This window comes from Cottoperca gobio, chromosome 4, assembly GCF_900634415.1.
Source record: "Cottoperca gobio chromosome 4, fCotGob3.1, whole genome shotgun sequence".
Taxonomy (NCBI): domain Eukaryota; kingdom Metazoa; phylum Chordata; class Actinopteri; order Perciformes; family Bovichtidae; genus Cottoperca; species Cottoperca gobio.
In genome coordinates, this window is record NC_041358.1 from 726,388 (window position 1) to 749,552 (window position 23,165).

The window sequence follows — 23,165 nt, forward strand, 5'->3', positions numbered from 1 at the left end:
GATCACCTTCGTTACACAGTTGCTTAAGGAAAAGTCCCCTCAGTGTGTGTGTTTGTTAAGAGAGAGGAGTTGTAGATATGTTGTGAGACGCCGGTCCTCTACTTTGCACAGATAAGACGGGAATGTTGCTTATGAAAGAAATCAGGTGAGACATTCCTCCTGAAGTTCAAAACAAGCTGAGAGGAAAGGATCTGAACACCACCTCACTGAGTGCTTACAAACATCCACCCTTTGACTTCTCACAAGTGCTCACTTCTGCTGCCACTAACTATGTTGAGAGTGAGTGAGAGTGAGAGTGAGAGAGTGAGAGTGAGAGAGTGAGAGTGAGAGTGAGAGGATACTTTCTCAGCCATGCTGCTTATGGCTGCTCACGTTCATGTTTCTACATGAATCAAACACAGCTAGAAATCATCACTTGCAGCACACATGATCTTCCCCATGGTGCTCAGCTGACAACTTGTGAACTAAGAAAGCAAAACACAAATAAAGCTAAATACTATGGCCTCAGTTTACCAAGTTTGTTTTTGCTGATGTTTTTCAGCAAACAAGCATTCATCAGAGCAACACAAGTGTCCCGCGAACACGTAGTCAAGTAAAAACTGTGCTGCTGTGCCGTTGCTTTCCTATGGGGAGAGCGGTGGTGCTCAGCTAGGTGGAAGCTAACCTTAGCAACGTGCACTGCTTGAAATTTCCACGAAGGCTGCACTCAATCTAATTATTTTTTAACTTTAACCTTGCAAAGCCCAACTAATGAGATAATGTGGTGTAGCCACTTTGAATGACTTGAACCTGTGCTGTGCTTCACCTCTGTAAGGGTCTGCTCCATGCTCAGCTCACTACCTCACGATGAGCAAAGAGCAGATTTGTTAACATATTATTGCAGCTTTATCCTTGTTGTCTGCAATCAAAAGACCCTTTCCTAAAGGAGGAATTTACAAAGGTGGTCTCATTTGGGTGACAACCAATACAATTAATCACAGTCAGTAAGTACCTTAGTGTATAAAACATTTTTATGCAGCTACGATCGGATTGATATCAAACAGATACCTATACATACAAACTGTATTCATGAAATGGCAAAATGTATGGTACAAATGAAAAAAATACCAATTGGCCCATTTAAAACTAGAAAGGACTTAGAGTACATACCTTAGCTTTAGCTATTTTATAAAAAGAAAATGTTTTTATTTGCATCTGGCTTTACATAAAAATAAAAGCTCTGTCTGTCATGGTTTTCAATTTGAGTCTGCTTATTCATCATTCATTCACTCAGTCGGAGAGACCAACGTTTTGATTATTACCCGTCAGTTTAAACAAATCCTAAACTAGTTTTAACCTGCCTGTGTATGTGGGATTGTGACTCAGCTGTACCCCTTTGTACTATTTGACTGCCTGGATTTGTGTATCTTTGTATACATTTACTAAAGACTCTTTACCTTCTACATCTGCTTCCTGAGTTGAATCTTGGAAAAAAAAAAAGTTGAAAATTGAAGTTAAAATGCTCCCCATAATAATGGTGTTAAAGTGTAAATGGTTCTATTATTAATCCAGCAATCCTTCATTGAGACATTTACATTTATTGTGTGAGAGAGTTAAACATGTTATGACAGGAAGGAGGAAGACTGCTTTCTGAATTCCTTCAGGCTGCATCACTGATGGATTTAAAATGTATTTTGCTGTTGAAGCCTTAATTATTGACCATTACTTGCCTTTGTTCTCACAGGGAATCCACAGCTATATTTTCATATCAATTGCATCATTTAATGGTATTAGAGAGCACATTCTGCTGCTTGTTTTCTTTATATCTGACAGTGTACAAACACTAAATGAGTAGGGTTTAATTCATTAACGATCACATGCTGTTTGTAAATCATTTTCATTCACCCTTCATTTATTTGTCCACACAGTTGGCAGTTGAATTCAAATGAAAGTTCTGATTTTTTATTTCATAGTTTGATTATTCATGATTTAATTACATTCTTGCCTGGGAAATAATCTTAACTGTGACTTTTACAAAAGTGACCAGCACTTTTTCAGACATGGTACCAACATGTTCAATTATGATCAGATTAACCTAAAGGGTTGCATGTCTGAAAGGGGCTATTAATGTTACAGATTTCACCAACTGCTTGGATAGTACTGTAGTCTACCACTAAACCAGTTGGAAGCACTGTAAGCAGTAGTTGACCACTGCGGATAATATGTTTTTAGCAAACATCACCAGCATTACAGTAGCTGATTTGTAAAACACCAATATTGGTATGGAGTTTCCACCACATTCAGATGTGGCACCACAATAATTTATTTATCAGTATTTACCAGTAGACTATCACAGCAGATGTAACAGATAAAGCTACTGTTAATACTAACATTTCTTGCATGTGTTTTAATATGAAGGAAACCACAGAAAATGGTGATAATACTCACTCTTGACAGGAGGATGGATAAAACATGTCATTACTACATCTCTGAGAACCGTGAAGGAGGTCAGAAAACTACATGATAGTTAACTTTTTACTGGAACACCAAAAACCTTTTTGGAGAAAGAGATGGATCCATGCAAAGTTAATGCCCTGACGTGGAACAGAAGCATTTTACAGTTTGGGTTCTAATTTAATGTAAAGAGAAAATGCCAAGATGAGGAACCCATCCTGTCCCGTGGATGTGCAGATCGTTCTTGCCACAGGGCTTGGATCACAAGTCAGAGGATGTGGCAGTACTTTTTTCAGCCCTGAGAAGTGTCTACAAATCTTCCTTTCCGGCTGCGTACAGCCCTAACTCCCTACACCAATCTGAGGGTAGGTTGAAAGATCCGGACAAAGATTGCATAAAACAGTCACTTCTGTTCGTAGAAATTAGAGCTGTGCATGCCCGATGAGTGTGTCAACATCTTTAGTCATCCATTGATCCCGCCAACTTAAAAAAAAAAAAACCCTGTTAACATGTCATTGGACTCAATTGTAAGAGTGTGACAGTACCTGGGCTTCAGGGAGGGAAATGTCCACGATGACCGGCTGGCCATGAGGCTCCCCGTTCTCTAGCCTGGAGTAGACCAGCTGGTAGCCTCTGATCTGGCCGTGCTGCTTCACAGACAGGGGAGGCTTCCAGGTCACTCTGAGGGCAGTGGAGTTGAGGGCATCTGCCTCCACCTTCCTGGGTGGAGCTCCAGGCACTGCAGCACAAAACAGCACACAACTTCAACTTTAGAGTCTTTAGGGAATGTTGAATCTTTTTTTGTATCTGCATTTACCTTTTAGTTCAACCTCTCATTCACTTATACAGCCACAGTTAGCTGTCAAATTCCAGCTCAGTAGGTTCTCCTGAACAAAGTGTTTACAATGATGTCCTGGTTGATGTTTTTCCCTGATTCTGATCTTATCAGTATTTAGATAGGTTTGACAGTTGAATAGCTCTGTATTATAGGCAAATAGCTTATATAACCGACTTCATTTAACAGTTTCCTATAATATAATAGCATTTTATATAATAGCCATGGAGAAAGTGTCACGGTGGCGAAAAGGTGAGGACTCAAATGCAAGACGGCAGACGAGGAAGTTATGAATCAACAATCACAGAGGGAAAACACACAGACAGGATGTACAACTAGATATGACATAAGGGGGAGTGAACACTTCAAAATAAAACGGGATATACAAAAATCACGATCATGACAGAAAGACGTTTCAGTGGCATGGCGTTTTGGAGCCTCTCTTTATCTCCAGCATGAACAAACCAGAGAAGTGCTGTGGTCACCTGTCTCACTGATCTGGATATCATTCAATGAAACTCTTTGCTGCTATTTATTTCTTCATGCCTACTTGTCGCTTGTTAGTTAATGGTTCCACAAAGGATAAGAAAAGGCAATGCTAATACCATAAGACTACATGTATACTACAAAGCCTAAGTCTAAGTTACCAGGTTGTTGTAGTAGAGACTTCTGTCCACAGAGAAAGACACAGGACAACATAACAATAGATACATCTCTTCTTATTTGAATCAGAGCCAACATCAGGATTTATATTGACAAAGTCAATATAATGACCAACAGCTGTGCTGTATTATCAGCTATATTTAAAACGTTTGAAGCAACAGAAAGTCCTACTTAACGTTACAGCCACGCAGCCCCTGACCCTCACTGGGCAGGTTTATGTCCTCATTTTGTGCAAGCTCTGTTTTACCTGTTTACACTGAAACATCAAGTTGGATATATAAGATGTCTACACTGCAGAAAGGCTTTGGGAAAGAGCAGTTTTTGGCCGGCTTGATGTGGATGTATTACAAGAGTTCTATTCTAAGATTACACATTATATCAAATCAAACAGCCAACATGTCAGGAGAAGATGTGCTGAACAGCAGCCTGGTCTTCTAATCATTACATTCCCAAACAATGAAACTCCATTGTTTTCACAGATACGTTTCTAATTTGTCTGCAGAAATCCACATCGGCTGAAGGTTGTGCTGGATGGCTGGCTAAACAAGCACTGGACTTTGCCCCAGGAGACTGCTGTTTGTGTCCCATGTGACTTATCTTCATCTAAGTCTGTAACTTTAATAACAGTCATACTTTTTTAGGCCAAACCTTTAATAACCGAGTGGTAATCCTGGGGAAAATATGTTTCACTTGAAATTTAATGTAGAATGCAGTTTAACGTAATTTGTAGGTGACAGAGTTGTGGAGTGTAAGGCTGTTCTCTCATATTCTCCTGACCTGATGAGAGGTATAGCCTTGGAGAAGTTACAAGATAATGTGAAGGTTGCTAGCTATCTTTGCATGTTATGCACATCAAAGCTTGTCACATGGAGCCCCAAGAGGATGCTGGGAACAGGGGTTATTCTACTTTATAGAATATCGAAATGAGCTCATGAAGATTCTTTTAGAATGCTTGGTCAGCTTCAGAGGGATGTGCACATAATTACACATTTGACTTCAATACAAATGAGGAGATGAGGTTGTGCAAATATTGATGGAATTCAAGACAGACAATGAGAGGGAAGGATAAAATACCATGCACTAAGAGATTGAGACATGGACAAAACAGTGTTAAAGCAGCTCAAGTATGACCCAGCACAGCAGGCAGAGTAAAGCTCTGTAACTTGGTGTCAGCACTATGTGCTTTAGACTAATTAGAATCGTTTAACCTCATATAGTATGAGGAAGCTTCCAGAGTCTAGCTCCAGGCTTTGGAGGAAACATTTCATTAAGCTTCTGTTATACAAACACAAACCCACATCCTGTGTAGTGTGGAAGAAGAACAAAAGAGACATGTAACATTTAACAAAAACACTTTGTTAAAGTTAAAGAGACAGATTGTGGCTACAGATAATAAAAACCTAACATACAATAAAGTCCTATAAAAATACATAAAAATCCTTCATCAAAGTCAGACATGCTCCAAGCTCAATAACAACCCTGCACTATGTGAATTGGCACGGACCGTTGGATTTGGATGTAAATCATTATCACTATAGACTAGCACTGACTTTAATTCTGTGCCCTGACGTATGTATCTACCTGCCTGCCTGACTTGCATTTTATAAAAAGTCTTCTTGTCTGCAGGAAACTAAGACTAACATAACTGCACCGTGGGTGTGGACACAACTTTATTAGTTATTTATTCCCACTGTAATGTGGAGACGGATGATGCTGACTGCAGATTTAGTGAGGGTTACACAATCCATGGTGTTTTAAAACTCCTAGGTCCTGAGTGACAGCATGAAGCCAGATCATGAGCAGGTAAGTGCCGGGGATTCTCTATAGCAACCGTTTATTGCTGAGGCACATACACATGTGAAACTCTCTTATATACACATGTGAAACTCTCTCATATACATATGTGAAACTCTCTCATATACACATGTGAAACTATCATATGCACATGTGAAACGCTCTCCTATACACAGGTGAAACTCTCTCATATACACATGTGAAACTCTCTCATATACACATGTGAAACACTCTCATAAACACATGTGAAACACTCTCATATACACATGTGAAACTCTCTCATATACACATGTGAAACACTCTCGTATACACATGTGAAACACTCTCGTATACACATGTGAAACTCTCTCATATACACATGTGAAACGCTCTCATATACACATGTGAAACTCTCTCATATACACATGTGAAATTCTCTCATATACACATGTGAAACTCTCTCATATACACATGTGAAATTCTCTCATATACACATGTGAAACGCTCTCATATACACATGTAAAACTCTCTCATATACACATGTGAAATTCTCTCATATACACATGTGAAACTCTCTCATATACACATGTGAAACTCTCTCATATACACATGTGAAATTCTCTCATATACACATGTGAAACTCTCTCATATACACATGTGAAATTCTCTCATATACACATGTGAAACGCTCTCATATACACATGTAAAACTCTCTCATATACACATGTGAAAGTCTCTCATATACACATGTGAAACACTCTCATATTCACATGTGAAACTCTCTCATATACACATGTGAAACTCTTTCATATACACATGTGAAACACTCTCATATACACATGTGAGACACTCTCATATACACATGTGAAACTCTCTCATATACACATGTGAAACTCTCTCATATACACATATGAAACACTCTCATATTCACATGTGAAACTCTCTCATATACACATGTGAAACTCTTTCATATACACATGTGAGACACTCTCATATACACATGTGCAAATGTGAAACACTCTCATGTACACATGTGAAACACTCTCGTATACACATGTGAAACTCTCTCATATACACATGTGAAATTCTCTCATATACACATGTGAAACTCTCTCATATACACATGTGAAACTCTCTCATATACACATGTGAAACGCTCTCATATACACATGTGAAACTCTCTCATATAGACATGTGAAACACTCTCATATACACATGTGAAACTCTCTCATATACACATGTGAAACGCTCTCATATACATATGTGAAACTCTCTCATATACACATGTGAAACTATCATATGCACATGTGAAACGCTCTCCTATACACAGGTGAAACTCTCTCATATACACATGTGAAACTCTCTCATATACACATGTGAAACACTCTCATATACACATGTGAAACACTCTCATATACACATGTGAAACTCTCTCATATACACATGTGAAACACTCTCATATACACATGTGAAACACTCTCATATACACATGTGAAACTCTCTCATATACACATGTAAAATGTTCTCATATACACATGTGAAACTCTCTCATATACACATGTGAAACTCTCTCATATACACATGTGAAACTCTCTCATATACACATGTGAAACACTCTCATATACACATGTAAAACTCTCTCATATACACATGTGAAACACTCTCATATACACATGTGAAACTCTCTCATATACACATGTGAAACTCTCTCATATACACATGTGAAACGCTCTCATATACACATGTAAACTCTCTCATATACACATGTGAAATCTCTCATATACACATGTGAAACTCTCTCATATACACATGTGAAATCTCTCATATACACATTGAAACGCTCTCATATACACATGTAAAACTCTCTCATATACACATGTGAAATTCTCTCATATACACATGTGAAACTCTCTCATATACACATGTGAAACTCTCTCATATACACATGTGAAATTCTCTCATATACACATGTGAAACTCTCTCATATACACATGTGAAATTCTCTCATATACACATGTGAAACGCTCTCATATACACATGTAAAACTCTCTCATATACACATGTGAAGTCTCTCATATACACATGTGAAACACTCTCATATTCACATGTGAAACTCTCTCATATACACATGTGAAAACTCTTTCAATATACACATGTGAAACACTCTCATATACACATGTGAGACACTCTCATATACACATGTGAAACTCTCTCATATACACATATGAAACACTCTCATATTCACATGTGAAACTCTCTCATATACACATGTGAAACTCTTTCATATACACATGTGAGACACTCTCATATACACATGTGCAAATGTGAAACACTCTCATGTACACATGTGAAACACTCTCGTATACACATGTGAAACTCTCTCATATACACATGTGAAATTCTCTCATATACACATGTGAAACTCTCTCATATACACATGTGAAACTCTCTCATATACACATGTGAAACGCTCTCATATACACATGTGAAACTCTCTCATATAGACATGTGAAACACTCTCATATACACATGTGAAATTCTCTCATATACACATGTGAAACGCTCTCATATACACATGTGAAAGTCTCTCATATACACATGTGAAACTCTCTCATATACACATGTGAAATTCTCTCATATACACATGTGAAACTCTCTCATATACACATGTGAAACTATCTCATATACACATGTGAAACTCTCTCATATACACATGTGAAACACTCTCATATTCACATGTGAAACTCTCTCATATACACATGTGAAACACTCTCATATCACATGGAACTCTCATACACATGTGAAGCACTCTCACATACACATGTGAAACTCTTTCATATACACATGTGAAACACTCTCATATACACATGTGGAACTATCATATGCACATGTGAAATGCTCTCATATACACATGTGAAACTCTCTCATATACACATGTGAAACTCTCTCATATACACATGTGCAACTCTCTCATATACACATGTGCAACTGTGAAACTCTCATATACACATGTGAAACTCTCTCATATACACATGTGAAACACTCTGATATACACATGTAAAACTCTCTCATATACACATGTGAATCTCTCTCATATACACATGTGAAACACTGTCATATTCACAAGTGAAACTCTCTCATATACACCTGTGAAGCACTCTCACATACACATGTGAAACTCTTTCATATACAGATGTGAAACACTCTCATATACACATGTGAAACACTCTCATATACACATGTGAGACACTCTCATATACACATGTGCAAATGTGAAACACTCTCATATACACATGTGAAACACTCTCGTATACACATGTGAAACTCTCTCATATACACATGTGAAATTCTCTCATATACACATGTGAAATGCTCTCATATACACATGTGAAACTCTCTCATATACACATGTGCAACTCTCTCATATACACAGGTGAAACTTTCTCATATACACAGGTGAAACTCTCTCATATACACATGTGCAACTCTCTCATATACACATGTGCAACTGTGAAACTCTCATATACACATGTGAAATTCTCTCATATACACATGTGCAACTGTGAAACTCTCTTATATACACATGTGCAACTGTGAAACTCTCATATACACATGTGAAATTCTCTCATATACACATGTGCAACTGTGAAACTCTCTCATATACACATGTGAAACATTCTCATATACACATGTGAAACTCTCTCACATACACATGTGAAACTCTCTCACATACACATGTGCAACTCTCTCATATACACATGTGAAACTGTGAAACTCTCTCATATACACATGTGCCACTGTGAAACTCTCTCATATACACATTTGAAACTATCATACACACATGTGAAACACTGTCATATTCACAAATGAAACTCTCTCATATACACATGGGAAGCACTCTCACATACACATGTGAAACTCTTTCATATACACATGTGAAACACTCTCATATACACATGTGAAACACTCTCATATACACATGTGAAACTCTCATATACACATGTAAAACACTCTCATATACACATGTGGAACTATCATATGCACATGTGAAACGCTCTCATATACACATGTGAAACTTTCTCATATACACAGGTGAAACTCTCTCATATACACATGTGCAACTATCTCATATACACATGTGCAACTGTGAAACTCTCTCATATACACATGTGCAACTGTGAAACTCTCTCATATACACATGTGAAACTATCATATACACATGTGAAACACTGTCATATTCACAAGTGAAACTCTCTCATATACACATGGGAAGCACTCTCACATACACATGTGAAACTCTTTCATATACAGATGTGAAACACTCTCATATACACATGTGAAACACTCTCATATACACATGTGAAACTCTCATTTACACATGTGGAACTCTCTCATATACACATGTGCAACTCTCTCATATACACATGTGAAACACTCTCATATACACATGTGAAACACTCTCATATACACATGTGAAACACTCTCATATACACATGTGAAACACTCTCATATACACATGTGATTATAAATTAATTTCAGTATAAAAGTGTGTGTTAAACTATTGTCCGTGGGACAGGAGTCTTTTCCCTAGAAACCACTGTTTCTGTCTCTGCTCAGCTCCACCCTGTGTTTGTGTGTGTGTGTGTGTGTGTGCGTGTGTGTGCGTGTGTGTGTGTGTGTGTGTGTGTGTATGTGTGTGTACTCAAAACATATTTCTAGAGGATATTAATGATCATGTGACATTTTAGTGGCAGCGCTTATTCAATGTATATATCCAGTGGAGACTTGAGCTCATCGCTGCTCTTTGCAGATGATGTGGTCCTGATGTGACTTTAAATAGTCACTGGATCGGTTTACAGCACAGTCTTTAAAGCACACTGAGACAAATGTATAATTTGTGATATTGGGCTATACAAATAAATTTGATTTGATTTGATTTGAAAGCTCTCGATCTACCGGTCGATCTTCGCTCCTACCCACACCTATGGTCATGAAGTTTGGGTCATGACCGAAAGAACGAGATCACGAGTACAAGCGGCCAAAATGGGTTTTCTCAGACGGGTGGCTGGCGTCTCCCTTAGAGATAGGGTGAGAAGCTCAGCCATCCGTGAGAGACTCGGAGTAGAGCCGCTGCTCCTTCACGTTGAAAGGAGCCAGTTGAGGTGGTTCGGGCATCTAGTAAGGATGCCATATGGGTGCCTCCCTAGGGAGGTGTTCCAGGCACGTCCAGCTGGGAGGAGACCCCGGGGAAGACCCAGGAGACCCAGTGCGGAGACATTATATCTCCTCACTGGCCTGGGAACGCCTCGGGATCCCCCAGTCGGAGCTGGCGGATGTGGCCCGGAGAAGGGAAGTTTGGAGTTCCTTACTGGAGCTGCTGCCCCGCGACCCGGTCTATTTCTAAAAACACATTAAGAGGTTTTTGACTGACTTGTATGGGGGTTTCAATTTATTTGGTTTTGTCAACACCAATTACAGAAATAGTCATGTAACTTGATTATAATAAAGAAATTTGCCATTCACCCTACTGCATAAGATTCATATTTTTAATCAACATAAGATTAATGACTTTGAGTGCTCCACTGCATGAACTAAACAACTCAACACATGATAGGATGTCGTGCAGGTCTGACATAAATCTGCTCCAAAGAATAACTACTACTCTATTCCCATACTTTCAAAGACCAATAATAGCATTAGAAAAAAAATGTTTAATCTCACTGATTAAAAACAGTTAAGTTTAAGGTTATTAAAATATATAATAATGAACCAGCAGCCTTCAGAGGTGTGCTGTATGATTCTGAAGGTGTCTGACAACAAAATGAGACACGTCATGTCTGATGTGAACTGGAAGGAGAATCTGCGGGCAGAGCACAGAGAAAGCTACAGTTTGTGTGGAGAATGGACAGATGCTGGAGAAATGCAGTCAGTGATCAGAGCTCAAAGTCAAATGAGGTGCAGAGAGATGAAAAGGTGTGTGAGATTAAAATTCAGTGGGTGCACAGAAATAGCGTGTGGTTGGGAGAGGCTGAGAGAGAGGATGGAGATGGAGAAAGAAGGACAGCAGGTGGAGAGGGTTAGTGCTTTGGAGGAAGGAAACAGTGCTCCCAACACTATTCATATTTGTCTCTAAAACCCAATAATTCTGAGGTTAATTCATTAGGCAGTGCTGTCCACCAAAACAAAAGACGTGTTTGGACCCAAGAAAGCTCTTTGTTGAGTTTTGGCGAGAAGCCTAATGTCAGATTAAAGTTAAACCAGGCAACTGAAATGCTGTTGGGATGGTTTAGTGTTAAAATAGAAAAAGAGTAGTTTTAACAAAATAAGGATGAATTTGGGTTATATAAAATATATTTAAGTTTGGGTAAAACAGTTTTACGCTAAGCAACTAAAGTACTAATCTAGGGGCACCAAATTTTCTTCAAATGTGAGTTGGGAAAATTGATATCAATATCATGTCTGTGACATGTCACATGTGTTTATAGCGCTGGAATCAGGACACGGTTAGTCTTACTGAAAATAAAGACTTGAAGCAGGGGGAAACAGCTGGCCTGGCACTGTCCAAAGCAATAAATAAAAATACATCTACCAGAAGCAAAAGCTAATTGATTATTTCTTGTTTGTTTTATCTACAAAAAACAGACATGTGATTTTAGGGTGATTGATTTGCAGCAACTATTTCTTGGTGACCAACAGCTTGGCGCAGTAACTGTGCAGCTTCCTCAAGTCTTGTGATCACAGTGAGGCTGCAGTGTATCATCGTGCCTGTACAGACACCAACACCTGTGCTCATCTCCTGGATGTGACAGTCTGCACTGCAGCAGGAGACAGTGCACAGATGTAATGGGTGCATAGAAACTGTTATGATGAAGAAATAGTTTGAGCAATTAAAGATAACCTGTGGAGATTTCTTGTAAACAAACAGTTATGTTTACATTGACTATTACTCACTAAAACACATTGTGTGTCTTTGAGCTCCAAAGAACACGTTGAATGCATTTCCTTCCACACACAAAGACAATTTGGTGTTTTGAATCCAGCATTGTTTCCATCCATGTTTACATGCTAGCAGCCTTCTTCTCTGAATTTGCTAGCACCACTGAACTCCACAGTGCTTTGGAAAGGGGAAGGAAACACTACTTAAATGTATATTTCTATCTTTTGGGTTTAACTAAAATAAGCACACCACTCAGAAATAAATACAATTAACCATATTAGACAGTTTCAATCATTCTTACAAATCAATAAACAGACACATGCATGCACATCAATCTCTCTGTCCATATTCATCTCATAATTGCCTTTGAGACACAGACAATTTAAACACAATAAGAGCAAGAGGCAATCAAATGAATCCAGACGTTGGTAGACTAATAGGATGAAGAGGACAATGAAAAAGTCAGGAAGACGTCAAAGGCAGAGCTGGAGTTCATTTGTAAGCAGCCAAAGAGGCCTGAGCTCAGAAAAGTGAGCTTTACCACAGGAGAGCTTTCACACTATGCTGCTATACTTTGTACAGCTCCCTGACATTGTCTAGGACTTGGGGTTTCTTTTAGGAAGTTGTTCCTTGTGTGGTGTGAGGGTCTAAGGACAGAGGGTGTCATATGATGTACAGTCTGTAAAGCACACTGAGACAAATGTGTCATTTGTGATATTGGGCTATATAAATACATTTGACTTGATTTGATTTGATTTATCCTGTGATACTTGGATTTCATCTAGTGGCTTCAGAAAAGAGCCCATTACTCTTTACTCTCATTGGTCATGATATGGCCAATTGTACCCTCACAAGAAGGTGAATCCTCTTGTAAACACTTGTTTTAATGGTGTCTGTCTGCAATATTGGGCTTGCTGCTTCTGCTTCAGAATTGTCTCCAGAAATGATAATAATAATGAGTAATAATGAATGTGTGCTACGAATGGCAGAACCTCCCTACGACTGAATCGTTGTTGCCGTTCAGAGCTACTATACCTACATACGATGGAGAAAAAGCATGTCATGTTGCCACTTAGGCAATTCTCCAGACACCTGGAGCAGCAGGCTAATGTGATCATGTGATCATGCTGGGAAAAGACAGACCAACTGGCAGAGAGAGGCAAGCAGAAGACTGTGGCAGCAAGTCTCACAAAGCAGACTCACAACATGTTGTGAAATGAGCACACTGCGTACTGCGAGGAGACAAGATTACAGTATAGCAAGAATACGAAATTGGCATAATATTTGTTTCAGGAAAGGGTAAAGTCATTGTTATATTGTGGCAAGTAAACCAGTGCTTTAAGGGATTATGTGTAGAATGTTATGTGGTTATACAAACCAATCACCAGAGAGAATGTTCATTTTGAACTATTCCACAAAACCCAGAATTAAGTTCAGTGACGTTTTGTTTTTTACATCCCAGGCCATCCAAAAATGGTTCCAACATTTTTTTTGACGGGGTTAATAGTCCAATGTTCAGGTTCTTATTGATTTAGAGTAAGAACCCTAAACCCAGGGCAAGTTGAATCACTAGATGTCTCTGACTAGACAAACATAATCCGCAAAACTCAAACAACTTGTGTTTAGCATTTGTCCAGGCTTTAGCAACCACTGCTTGTTGCTAATACCAATAGTCTTGGGACGGGAGATTCTTGTAATTCTGTTGATTTAAAACAAAATGACAAGAAATTCCCATCCCAAGACTATTTGACTCCTGTTTTGCTTGTTACAGTATCACACGTTTAGTGAGAGCTTGTGAGACTAAACCGCAGGAGAGGAGCAGAGTGAGTATTGGAGGGTTTGTATTTCAACGGAAGGCCCAGGCTACTCTATGACTCTGTCAACATACCATCTTCCTTGGTTCTGATGCAGGCTGCGGAGCTCTCCGGGCCGGGCCCGACGTCAGTGTGAGCCCTCAGCCACACCAAATATTCAGTCCACTTCTGCAGGTCCTCCAGCATGTAGCTGGTGACATCAGCACCAATCCCTGTCACCCGGTGGCGCTTCAAGTCCTCTCCTGTGAGTGCTTGGTAGACAAGGGAGTAACGCACTATCTCCCCGTGGCGGCTGTCTGTGGGTGGTGCCACCCAACTCACCTTGATGCTGGTGGAGCTGAGGCTGAGCAAGCGTACCTCCTGGGGAGGGGCTGAGGGGGCTGATGGGAGGGGAGGAGGAGGGTAATGGTCAAGCAGGGTGGATAATGGAAGACAGAGCAACTGACTGACAACGGACTGCTCTATCTAGAGAAAATGTTCTTATGTTAACATGCTTGCCTGTGTTCCAAACATTTGTTTATATCCTGCTAATTTACTTTATCATTATGTTTTAGAGACAGTAATTGCAGCCTGCCTAATGTTCAATGGTAATATGTTTTGTTTTGCACAGAAGTCATAGGGACATTAGGTGTAGTTTACTGAAACCAGTTTGGTGAAAGATTGTAGTCTTGGTTAAATAATAAAAGACCACAATCTATTACAAGCCTAAAAGGATAATTTCATTATATTTTGAACTTTTGTCTTATTTTTGTAGTTTTGCCCATAATTTTTTTCATTTATGATATGCCAAATGCTGAGATATGGGAATGCAGCGACTTTGCTAAAAAGAAGATTAAGAAATGACGATCACACAGGTTGTAAACAACCCAACAGGTTATCTAGATTATCTAAACCACTTTATTTGGAGAGTGCGCACAGCCCGCACTGCACAGTGAATAGGACACTTTTGAATCAGAAACGTTCCAAAGAAATGTGGCTAAACTAGAAGTTTGTTTCCAACATGTGTGAACGTCTGACTGTTTCTCAGTAAGTAACTTAGTTATCTTAAGCGTTGAACCACTAACTAAACTTATGAAAATAAGATTCAAGTTGTAATAAACCACAATTATCCTTTAACAAATGGTCTAAATATAAATGTATAACATAACAATATTATGTTCATTAAATAATGTAATTCAAGCAGCATAATGTTTTCTACAAACCATATTAGTTGTATGTGAATAAGATATTTACAAGACAGGGTTGAAGCTGTTGTTTTGATTTTCATTGAACAATAAAGGTGATTTATTTTCATGAAATTAACCTAATAATTCACATTTGTGTTCATCCTCTTCTACAAAGCATCTTCACAGTCCAGAGGGCAGACAAGAACAAGGGCGACACTTCACACTCAAGCTACCTTTCTGTGAAACAACACTGGCCTCACATAGACATATAACTAACAGTGTGAAGTGTCCCCAGCTGAACACTAAGACAGGGACATGAAAGATGAATGCATGTATGCACAATGATACACAAGAGCAGAATTCAACAAAATACAGCAGCAAAACCAACAATTGGGATGTGTGTGGAGCAGGTGGGAGAGATAACACAGGGGACTGTTATCATGCTCGCCTGTGGTTTGGCAGCCCCAGCATAGTGTGTGGACCCAGAGAGGTTACTGTTTGAACAGTGTTGGATGCTGGTTTGTTCACCTGCAGCAGAGGCGCTTGTGACAAGTTGAAAGAGACGCACAAGAACAGCCGTCATTCCATCACTCATACAAGAACCTTTGGATACATCCATGCAGGGGTACAATAGATCAGAGAGACAGAGATCCATGAGTGGGAGATGCACTGCAGCCGATTAAAGTTGCAAATGAAACAAGGTTATGAAAAATATCAACACTTGGAGTAGAGGTGGGTGTGAGAGAAAAGGAATTAAGATTTGGAAAGCAAAAGAATGAACCTAACCCACATGGTAAAGGAGCTGTTGTGATTAGGGTAAATGACATGAGGAACATGACTGCATGGAGTGAAGGAATAGATTATACTTTAGATGGAGACTGCCTCTCATGATCCTACAAGAACATTTGTATTCATTTATTTTTAAGTTCGATCACACCATTGTTTCTGTCACATGGATGTTGTATTTGTATTATGTTGTTTATTCTGTACACACGTCATCTACAGATCCCTCCTCAGTCTCTCTCTGAGGTTTAGAACATGTTTCCCCCTTTAATTGTGGGGCTTCTTTTAGGAAGTTGTTCCTTGTGTGGTGTGAGGATCTAAGGGCAGAGGGTGTCATATGCTGTACAGTCTGTAAAGCACACTGAGCCAAATGTGTCATTTGTGATATTGGGCTATATAAATACATTTGATTTGAATTGAATTGAATTAAACCTGAGGGAAACAGAATGCTATCCATATTTGACAGTAGCAGCTCTTTACTTCCTTGCTAAATGAAATGAAAGCTGAAGTGATGCTGTATTTACCTCTAGCCAAGGCTGGGAGGATACGATCTGTAAAAGTGAACTTTTTCTTGTGACATCTTTACTTGCCTTACTTTTAACGTACATCCTCTGATGGCCTGTCAATTTGAAAAATTATAATGTGACAAGCTCCAGATATATACTTTACATTAACGTGCAGTAAGTGACAGCAGTGGCCAGGGTCAAGTTTCCTGACACGATGGGTTTGACTGCCGGTGGAGTGATGGGACACTGAAAATCAAAGCATTTTGAAACTCTTTTGTTTGCAGTGTGGCTTCTGGCGCAGGGATCTCACTACTGACAGGTATAACAAGAGACCGGGCTTAGATTCCTTCTGGAAGCTGTCATAAATACTGCAGGTTCATCTCCCAGCATGCTTTGAGAAAAAGATCCAAAGAATTAAAGGTCTTCAATAGTATCAGTATCAGTGTGGGAACAGTGATCAGACAGCTGGATTCCTGCACATCTGCACATTCATGTTGTTCCACACGACACACTATCCTTTTGAACAGGACAGTCGTGATAAAAGCTGTGTCTCTGTGCAACCGTCTGTTTAGGTTTTGTTAGTCTTATGTCATAATATGCTGCATGTCTCGACCCAGTGCCTTTATCAGACTATTTGTCAGAATGTGCAACGCCTGGTAATTTTTTCTGCTAAGGCAGCAGAAATCAGATAAAAATATATAAATATCAAGCAATACTAGTGTGCCTATGATGGCTTGGGTGAAACAATGAATTTTAAGCCTGACAGAAACATTCTTTAAAATGTAATTTTCTTTTGTTGATGGCTTGGTGCTTGAACTTTGTAATTGAGTTGCATGTTCAGCAAAATCAAGCATGGCTGACACGTGGACAAGTCTTCACATGATTAAAACTATAACGGTAATTACATTTTTGCGAGCTTGAAACTACAACTACACAGCCTGTATTGTGCTGGTTTAGAATAGGAGCTTCTGCATTATTCAGGTGGGAGTCAGTGTTACAAAGCTCTGGATAAAATATTCTCTACTTACATTTGTAAAAAGGATGACAAAGAACAATGACATCAAGAGTCCCAAAACCTCCATCCTTTCTTTCAAATCTGTCTAAATTGAGTAGCTTGGTTCTCCACTAGTAACTATTCTGGTTCCCACTTCAAGTATTTAAATGCATAATACAACATTTGTATAGAACAGAGAGTAGAGTAACAGAGGGTTTCATCATCTTGTGTGCATCTAACGGAACAGATACGTTCAATCCAGCTGTATACACACACTGCACATACTGATAAAAGCAATCAACTTAAATTAAGAGGTAAACATATATTTACATGTCTTAGGATTCAAGAAAGACGACCAATTTGTTTTTAATACTTTTGAAAATGTTGAGATTTTTTACACAAGATTACACAGTATTTGTGCATTAATTCCTTTGTGCGTGGTCGTAGCTTGCGCGCCATCTGTGTTGGATTGATATGATTTGATTGAGTTTTGATTTTATTGTAATTTGATATTTTAGCATTGAAAATGTTGCCACATCAGTAACGGCAGTCCTCAACATGGCCAGTGAACACTGGATCTAACTTTCAGGACCTTTCACTAAAATACTGCTTGACTGTTCATTGTTTACCTCTGCAGTTTGACTTACACACGGTACAATCAGATGCTGTTCCAGCAGGGAGGTAAGCAGGAGAGGGAGAGTGGGTCGCTCACACACACACACACACACACACACACACACACACACACACACACACACACACACACACACATATACACACACACGCACGCACACACTAACACAAGTACTACATTCCAACATTAAACTGTCAGTTGTCTCAACGTGATCCTTCGTGGTGTCCATGTGGCGCTGATGATGCAGGATGACGTCACCAATCACTTACCTGTCAACTTCACGTTTGCTCCTCTTGGTTCATTTATAATTAGTTTAAAATAAAATGTACCAGAACTACAAGTTCTTTTTTCTTTTGGAACCACACGTGTGAAGGTTGTTTAGAAGGTTGTAGAACTTACTGGATTGGGCAGTCCTGGCCTCAATAGGCCGAGTAAAGACACCTAAACCCATCTCAGATTTTGCAGCCAGTGAAAACATGTAGAGTGTGTCTGGCTTTAGACCATCAACTGCATAGGAGCCTGCTGGGGCGAAAGTGGCATGATGCTGTAGAAAAACGAAAAGCATGAGATCCTGAAGCCCACGTTACATACAGACACAAATGACCTCACTGTCAACTATTGGATATATTATATAATAACAGTTCCATAATTCAGTATTGTGTGGTTACACAATGAACAAACTGATAACTTCTTATGTGCTGATAAATCAAATCAAATCAGAAGGAAGTGATGTCAGTGTTGATCTCAGGCTGTGTTTACAGGAGGTAAAGGTACAACTATCTCATACTTGGTTAACTCATTCTGAGGTCAGACATGTAAAATCAGATAAAACTTAAAGGGGAAATGTGCCACCTGTTATGTGGATGTCTAATCAGTGTTGATGCTAAATGTAGTCGATTGAAGCAATACATTGCTCAGTGCGTGCATGCAGCTGCAACATCTGTTGTTCTCCCTGCGTCCAGCGCCGTCATTTCATGTGACGGTAACATAGATGGAGGCAATGAAGAAGTACAGGCTATTTCAGCTTGGATTTCCAGTCTCCACATCTGGATAGCCAGGGAGAGCGCTCACTCTAAATGCCGTGGTCATGGATAAGGATACTACTACGAGCTAGTATACTGCAGGGGAGAGAGGCTGCGGCTGCATTAGCTGAGCAAGAGGATATCGCCAGCAGGGACCTTGGGTGGGAGTAGCTTGCGCACCATGGAAAGAACTACATTTGCCATCAACACTGATAGGACATCTACATAACGGTGGAACAATCTTCCCTTTAAATGATTCACAGGGACACTGGGGAAGCTGCATGAACACACAGCATACACAGAATGGACCAAAAGGGTTGCAGTCAATTACAAACTAATAATTAGTCATTTATAAAATGAAATATATTAACCTAAACATGCAATTTATCTGTCAAACGTATCATATAATACTACTACTACTACTACTACTACTACTACTACTACTACTACTACTACTACTACTACTACTACTACTACTACTACTACTACTACTACTAATAACAATAATGATATTAATAATAATGTTAATAAACAAAGACATATTGTGTTCACATTTTAACCTCTTAAGGGGTGGAACGGGAACGGGAGTAACACATTCTGAAGGTATTTATCTACCTTGTCTGTAGGGTTGCTGTGCTCCCAGTAGAGCAGTTCAAAGCTAATGATGGGGTCCTGGACAGGCCAAAGCCATGTTAGCATGATGCGAGAGTCCAGCTCGGCCTCAGCCTCAAAACCAGTCGGCTGAGAAGGAACTGGAGGCAGGAACAAAGACATGAAGAGACTTAAACACAGGACTGTGACAGAGACAGTGAAGAGTGAATTGAGAGGTGGAAATACAAAGTAAGGGAGTCAGGAGGTGAAGTGGGAGGCAGGGTATACAGAAGTACTTACTCATCAGTATTCAGAACAGCAACAAAACTGAGGAAGTATAAAGGATGTCATCATCTTATATCCTTTAAGGTGATTAAGATTAATTTTACTCACAAGTGTGATTAAGTTAAAAATAAAACATTTCATCTGGTGATCCACTTTCTAAGTCTTCCTAATCGACTTCTCTCCTGTGTTTATGACTTAAAAACAGGTCATTCTCACTTCCTTAATATTTTTCATCTGCGAAAACAGGTGCTAAAGTACAGTGAGGAAGAATTTAGCAGCCAGATATCCTAAAGTGATTTTGATCTTTTGATGGGTCCACGTGTAGTCCAATGGTCACTTTCACAGTTAGATACACAGATGTTACATCAGTTATTATTGAGTTCTGGTATTGGAATCAGTATCATGAGACTAATAAGTGTGACTGTAGAATCCCTTCTTGAAATAGAGGATGGAGCTACAGCTTCATGTTGAGTGAGGATGGGACTTTTAGTGCATGTGTTGTTTTGAAGGCTCCTATGTTAAGTTAAGTTACACATAATAAACCAGTGATTGTGCTGATATGATATAGTAGACGCTACCTAATAGATGGCATGACATGGGAAAATGTTACATTAATTGCAGGGTTGTGCTCATAAAACAATGGATAGAAACACACTACCCTTCTATGTTCCATACGAGTTACTAGACTTTGTAATATGCATTTAAGTCAAAATGATTTATGTCGGCCTAGAAGTGTGCTGAACTCTATTCAAAAATAAATAAAGTGGGTCAGCTGTATTTGGGTAGCTTTATCTGCCTGTCGTGATGTCATGTTTCTTCTAGCCACAGTAAAAACAGGCTCTCTGTTAATGAAATACTATTTGTATTTCTCTACGTGCAGGCAGCCACTTTGTCCTTAAGGATATAGTGTGTGAAAACTCCATATTACACACACACACAACACACACACACACACACACACACACACACACACACACACACACACACACACACACACACACACACACACTACACGTGTAGCTTGATGCAAACAGCTACGCATCAATCTAAAAGACACAACTCTGTATAATTATTATTATTTTTATATTATAATAATAGACTGTGGGTTATGTCATGCTGATGGGTTTGTATTCATGTTTCCAAATACATTTACTATAAACTATTTGTGATACTATACAGTTTTTGCAGTTAGTAACCAACAATCATCAATCCACAAAAAAAGACCTACGCAGATAGCCTTCAATACAAATGAGACTTTGGAATATAAATATATGTAACTGGCAATAAGAAATCACAAAGAGGAATCAAAATGTTGCAATGTAATACTTACCTTTTGGAGCCGTCCTAACATTATCTGTAACATATTATAATTTGTTGAAGCTGTGAGTAGCCCTCAATTTCCTTTAAGCATTGCATGTTGAACAATTGTTTATATCAACAGAACATAAAGCGTGTGCACAACGTGTCTTCAGTATGCAGAATGACTGTTTGGAGTATGTCCCTTTTCTAATGTGAACACACTACTTACTCAAAACTGCTCACAAATAGGCAACTCTTTGCTACCATGTTTGACATAACAAGTTGACAATATGTAGATATGTTCTCAGAGTTTTTCACTGCATCCAAGTGGCCACATTTCTTAAATTAAAACGGCATTATGAATACAGGACTTTTACATGTCAGGGATAATGTTTACATTGTGGAATTGCAAATTTAATTTAGGTAAATGATCTGAATCATTACTTTCTGGCACTCCTTCTGTTGCTACAAATCAATCCAACAGAATTCTGACCCAGTGGCACACTGCTTAAAATACAATGTGACAAGTTTTCTCGTGCCACAGTGAGCATGTTCTCACCTCCCTGCTGGGTCTTGATCTGCAGAACTTCAGAGGGAGGCCCGTCTCCCACAGAGGTAAAGCCCAGCACCCTCAGGCTGTAGGTAATATCTGTGGTGAGGCCTGAGATGGTGGTGAGCTGGCTGTCATCTGTGTTGTGTTTCTGCCAGGCGCTGAGCGGGGTGCCGTGTTCCGAGCTGTAGTAGACCCGGTAGCCCCGGATTTGGCCGTTGGGCTCCTCTGGAGATTCCCACTGGACCAGCATGGTGCTGGAGCTCAGCATGCGCGCCTGGATGTGAAGAGGGGGTGATGAGGGGGCTTGCTCACTTGTACGGGTGTCCACCTTACCGCTGGGAGGCCCCCGGCCGACATTGTTGACGGCCATAACACGAAACTCATATTCCGAAAAGGGGCTGAGGCCGCCGATGCTGTATCGGGTTGTGGCTACTCCGTCTACCTCCTGGAAGCCGTTGTCAGACAGTTTGGCATGGTAATGGATCACATAGTAGGATACTGGTTCTGAGTTGCCAGAGTCCCAGGTGAGGGTGACACTGGTGGCTGTGGTTTCTGTCACAATGAGGGAAGTGGGAGGCTTAGGCAGAGCTGTGTGAGAGAGACAGACAATACAGTTAGACAAACATGTCACCTTCAAAAAGAACAGCTACTGAAGCTCTGAGTGCATGGAGCTCCTCAACACTGCCGGTTTGTCAGTTCATTATCATTCAGGAGCCTCTCCTCATCTACACAGGGCCAGCAGGCTGAGGACAAGTATTATTTTGCCAGGGAGGTTTTTTTATCTGTAGTCTACATAACCAGAGCTGGAGATCATCACAAGTGCATACTGTATATTTAATGCAGCCACACAGCAGAGCCTACTGTCCTAAACAGTTTA

At 39.6% G+C, this 23,165-nt stretch overlaps 1 protein-coding gene across 1 annotated transcript in view; it reads right to left on the reverse strand.

The window, feature by feature from the left end:
- The window catches only part of ptprfa (protein tyrosine phosphatase receptor type Fa), a 238,747-nt gene that overhangs the window by 97,489 nt on the left and 118,093 nt on the right, over positions 1–23,165 (reverse strand). Inside the window, exons 8-11 of the mRNA XM_029429417.1 lie at positions 22,295–22,876; positions 20,176–20,312; positions 18,938–19,082; positions 2,979–3,172 (exon numbers count right to left, since the gene is read on the reverse strand). Of these exons, the coding sequence (XP_029285277.1) occupies positions 2,979–3,172; positions 18,938–19,082; positions 20,176–20,312; positions 22,295–22,876 (1,058 nt within the window). The remainder of the gene's footprint in view (positions 1–2,978; positions 3,173–18,937; positions 19,083–20,175; positions 20,313–22,294; positions 22,877–23,165) is intronic.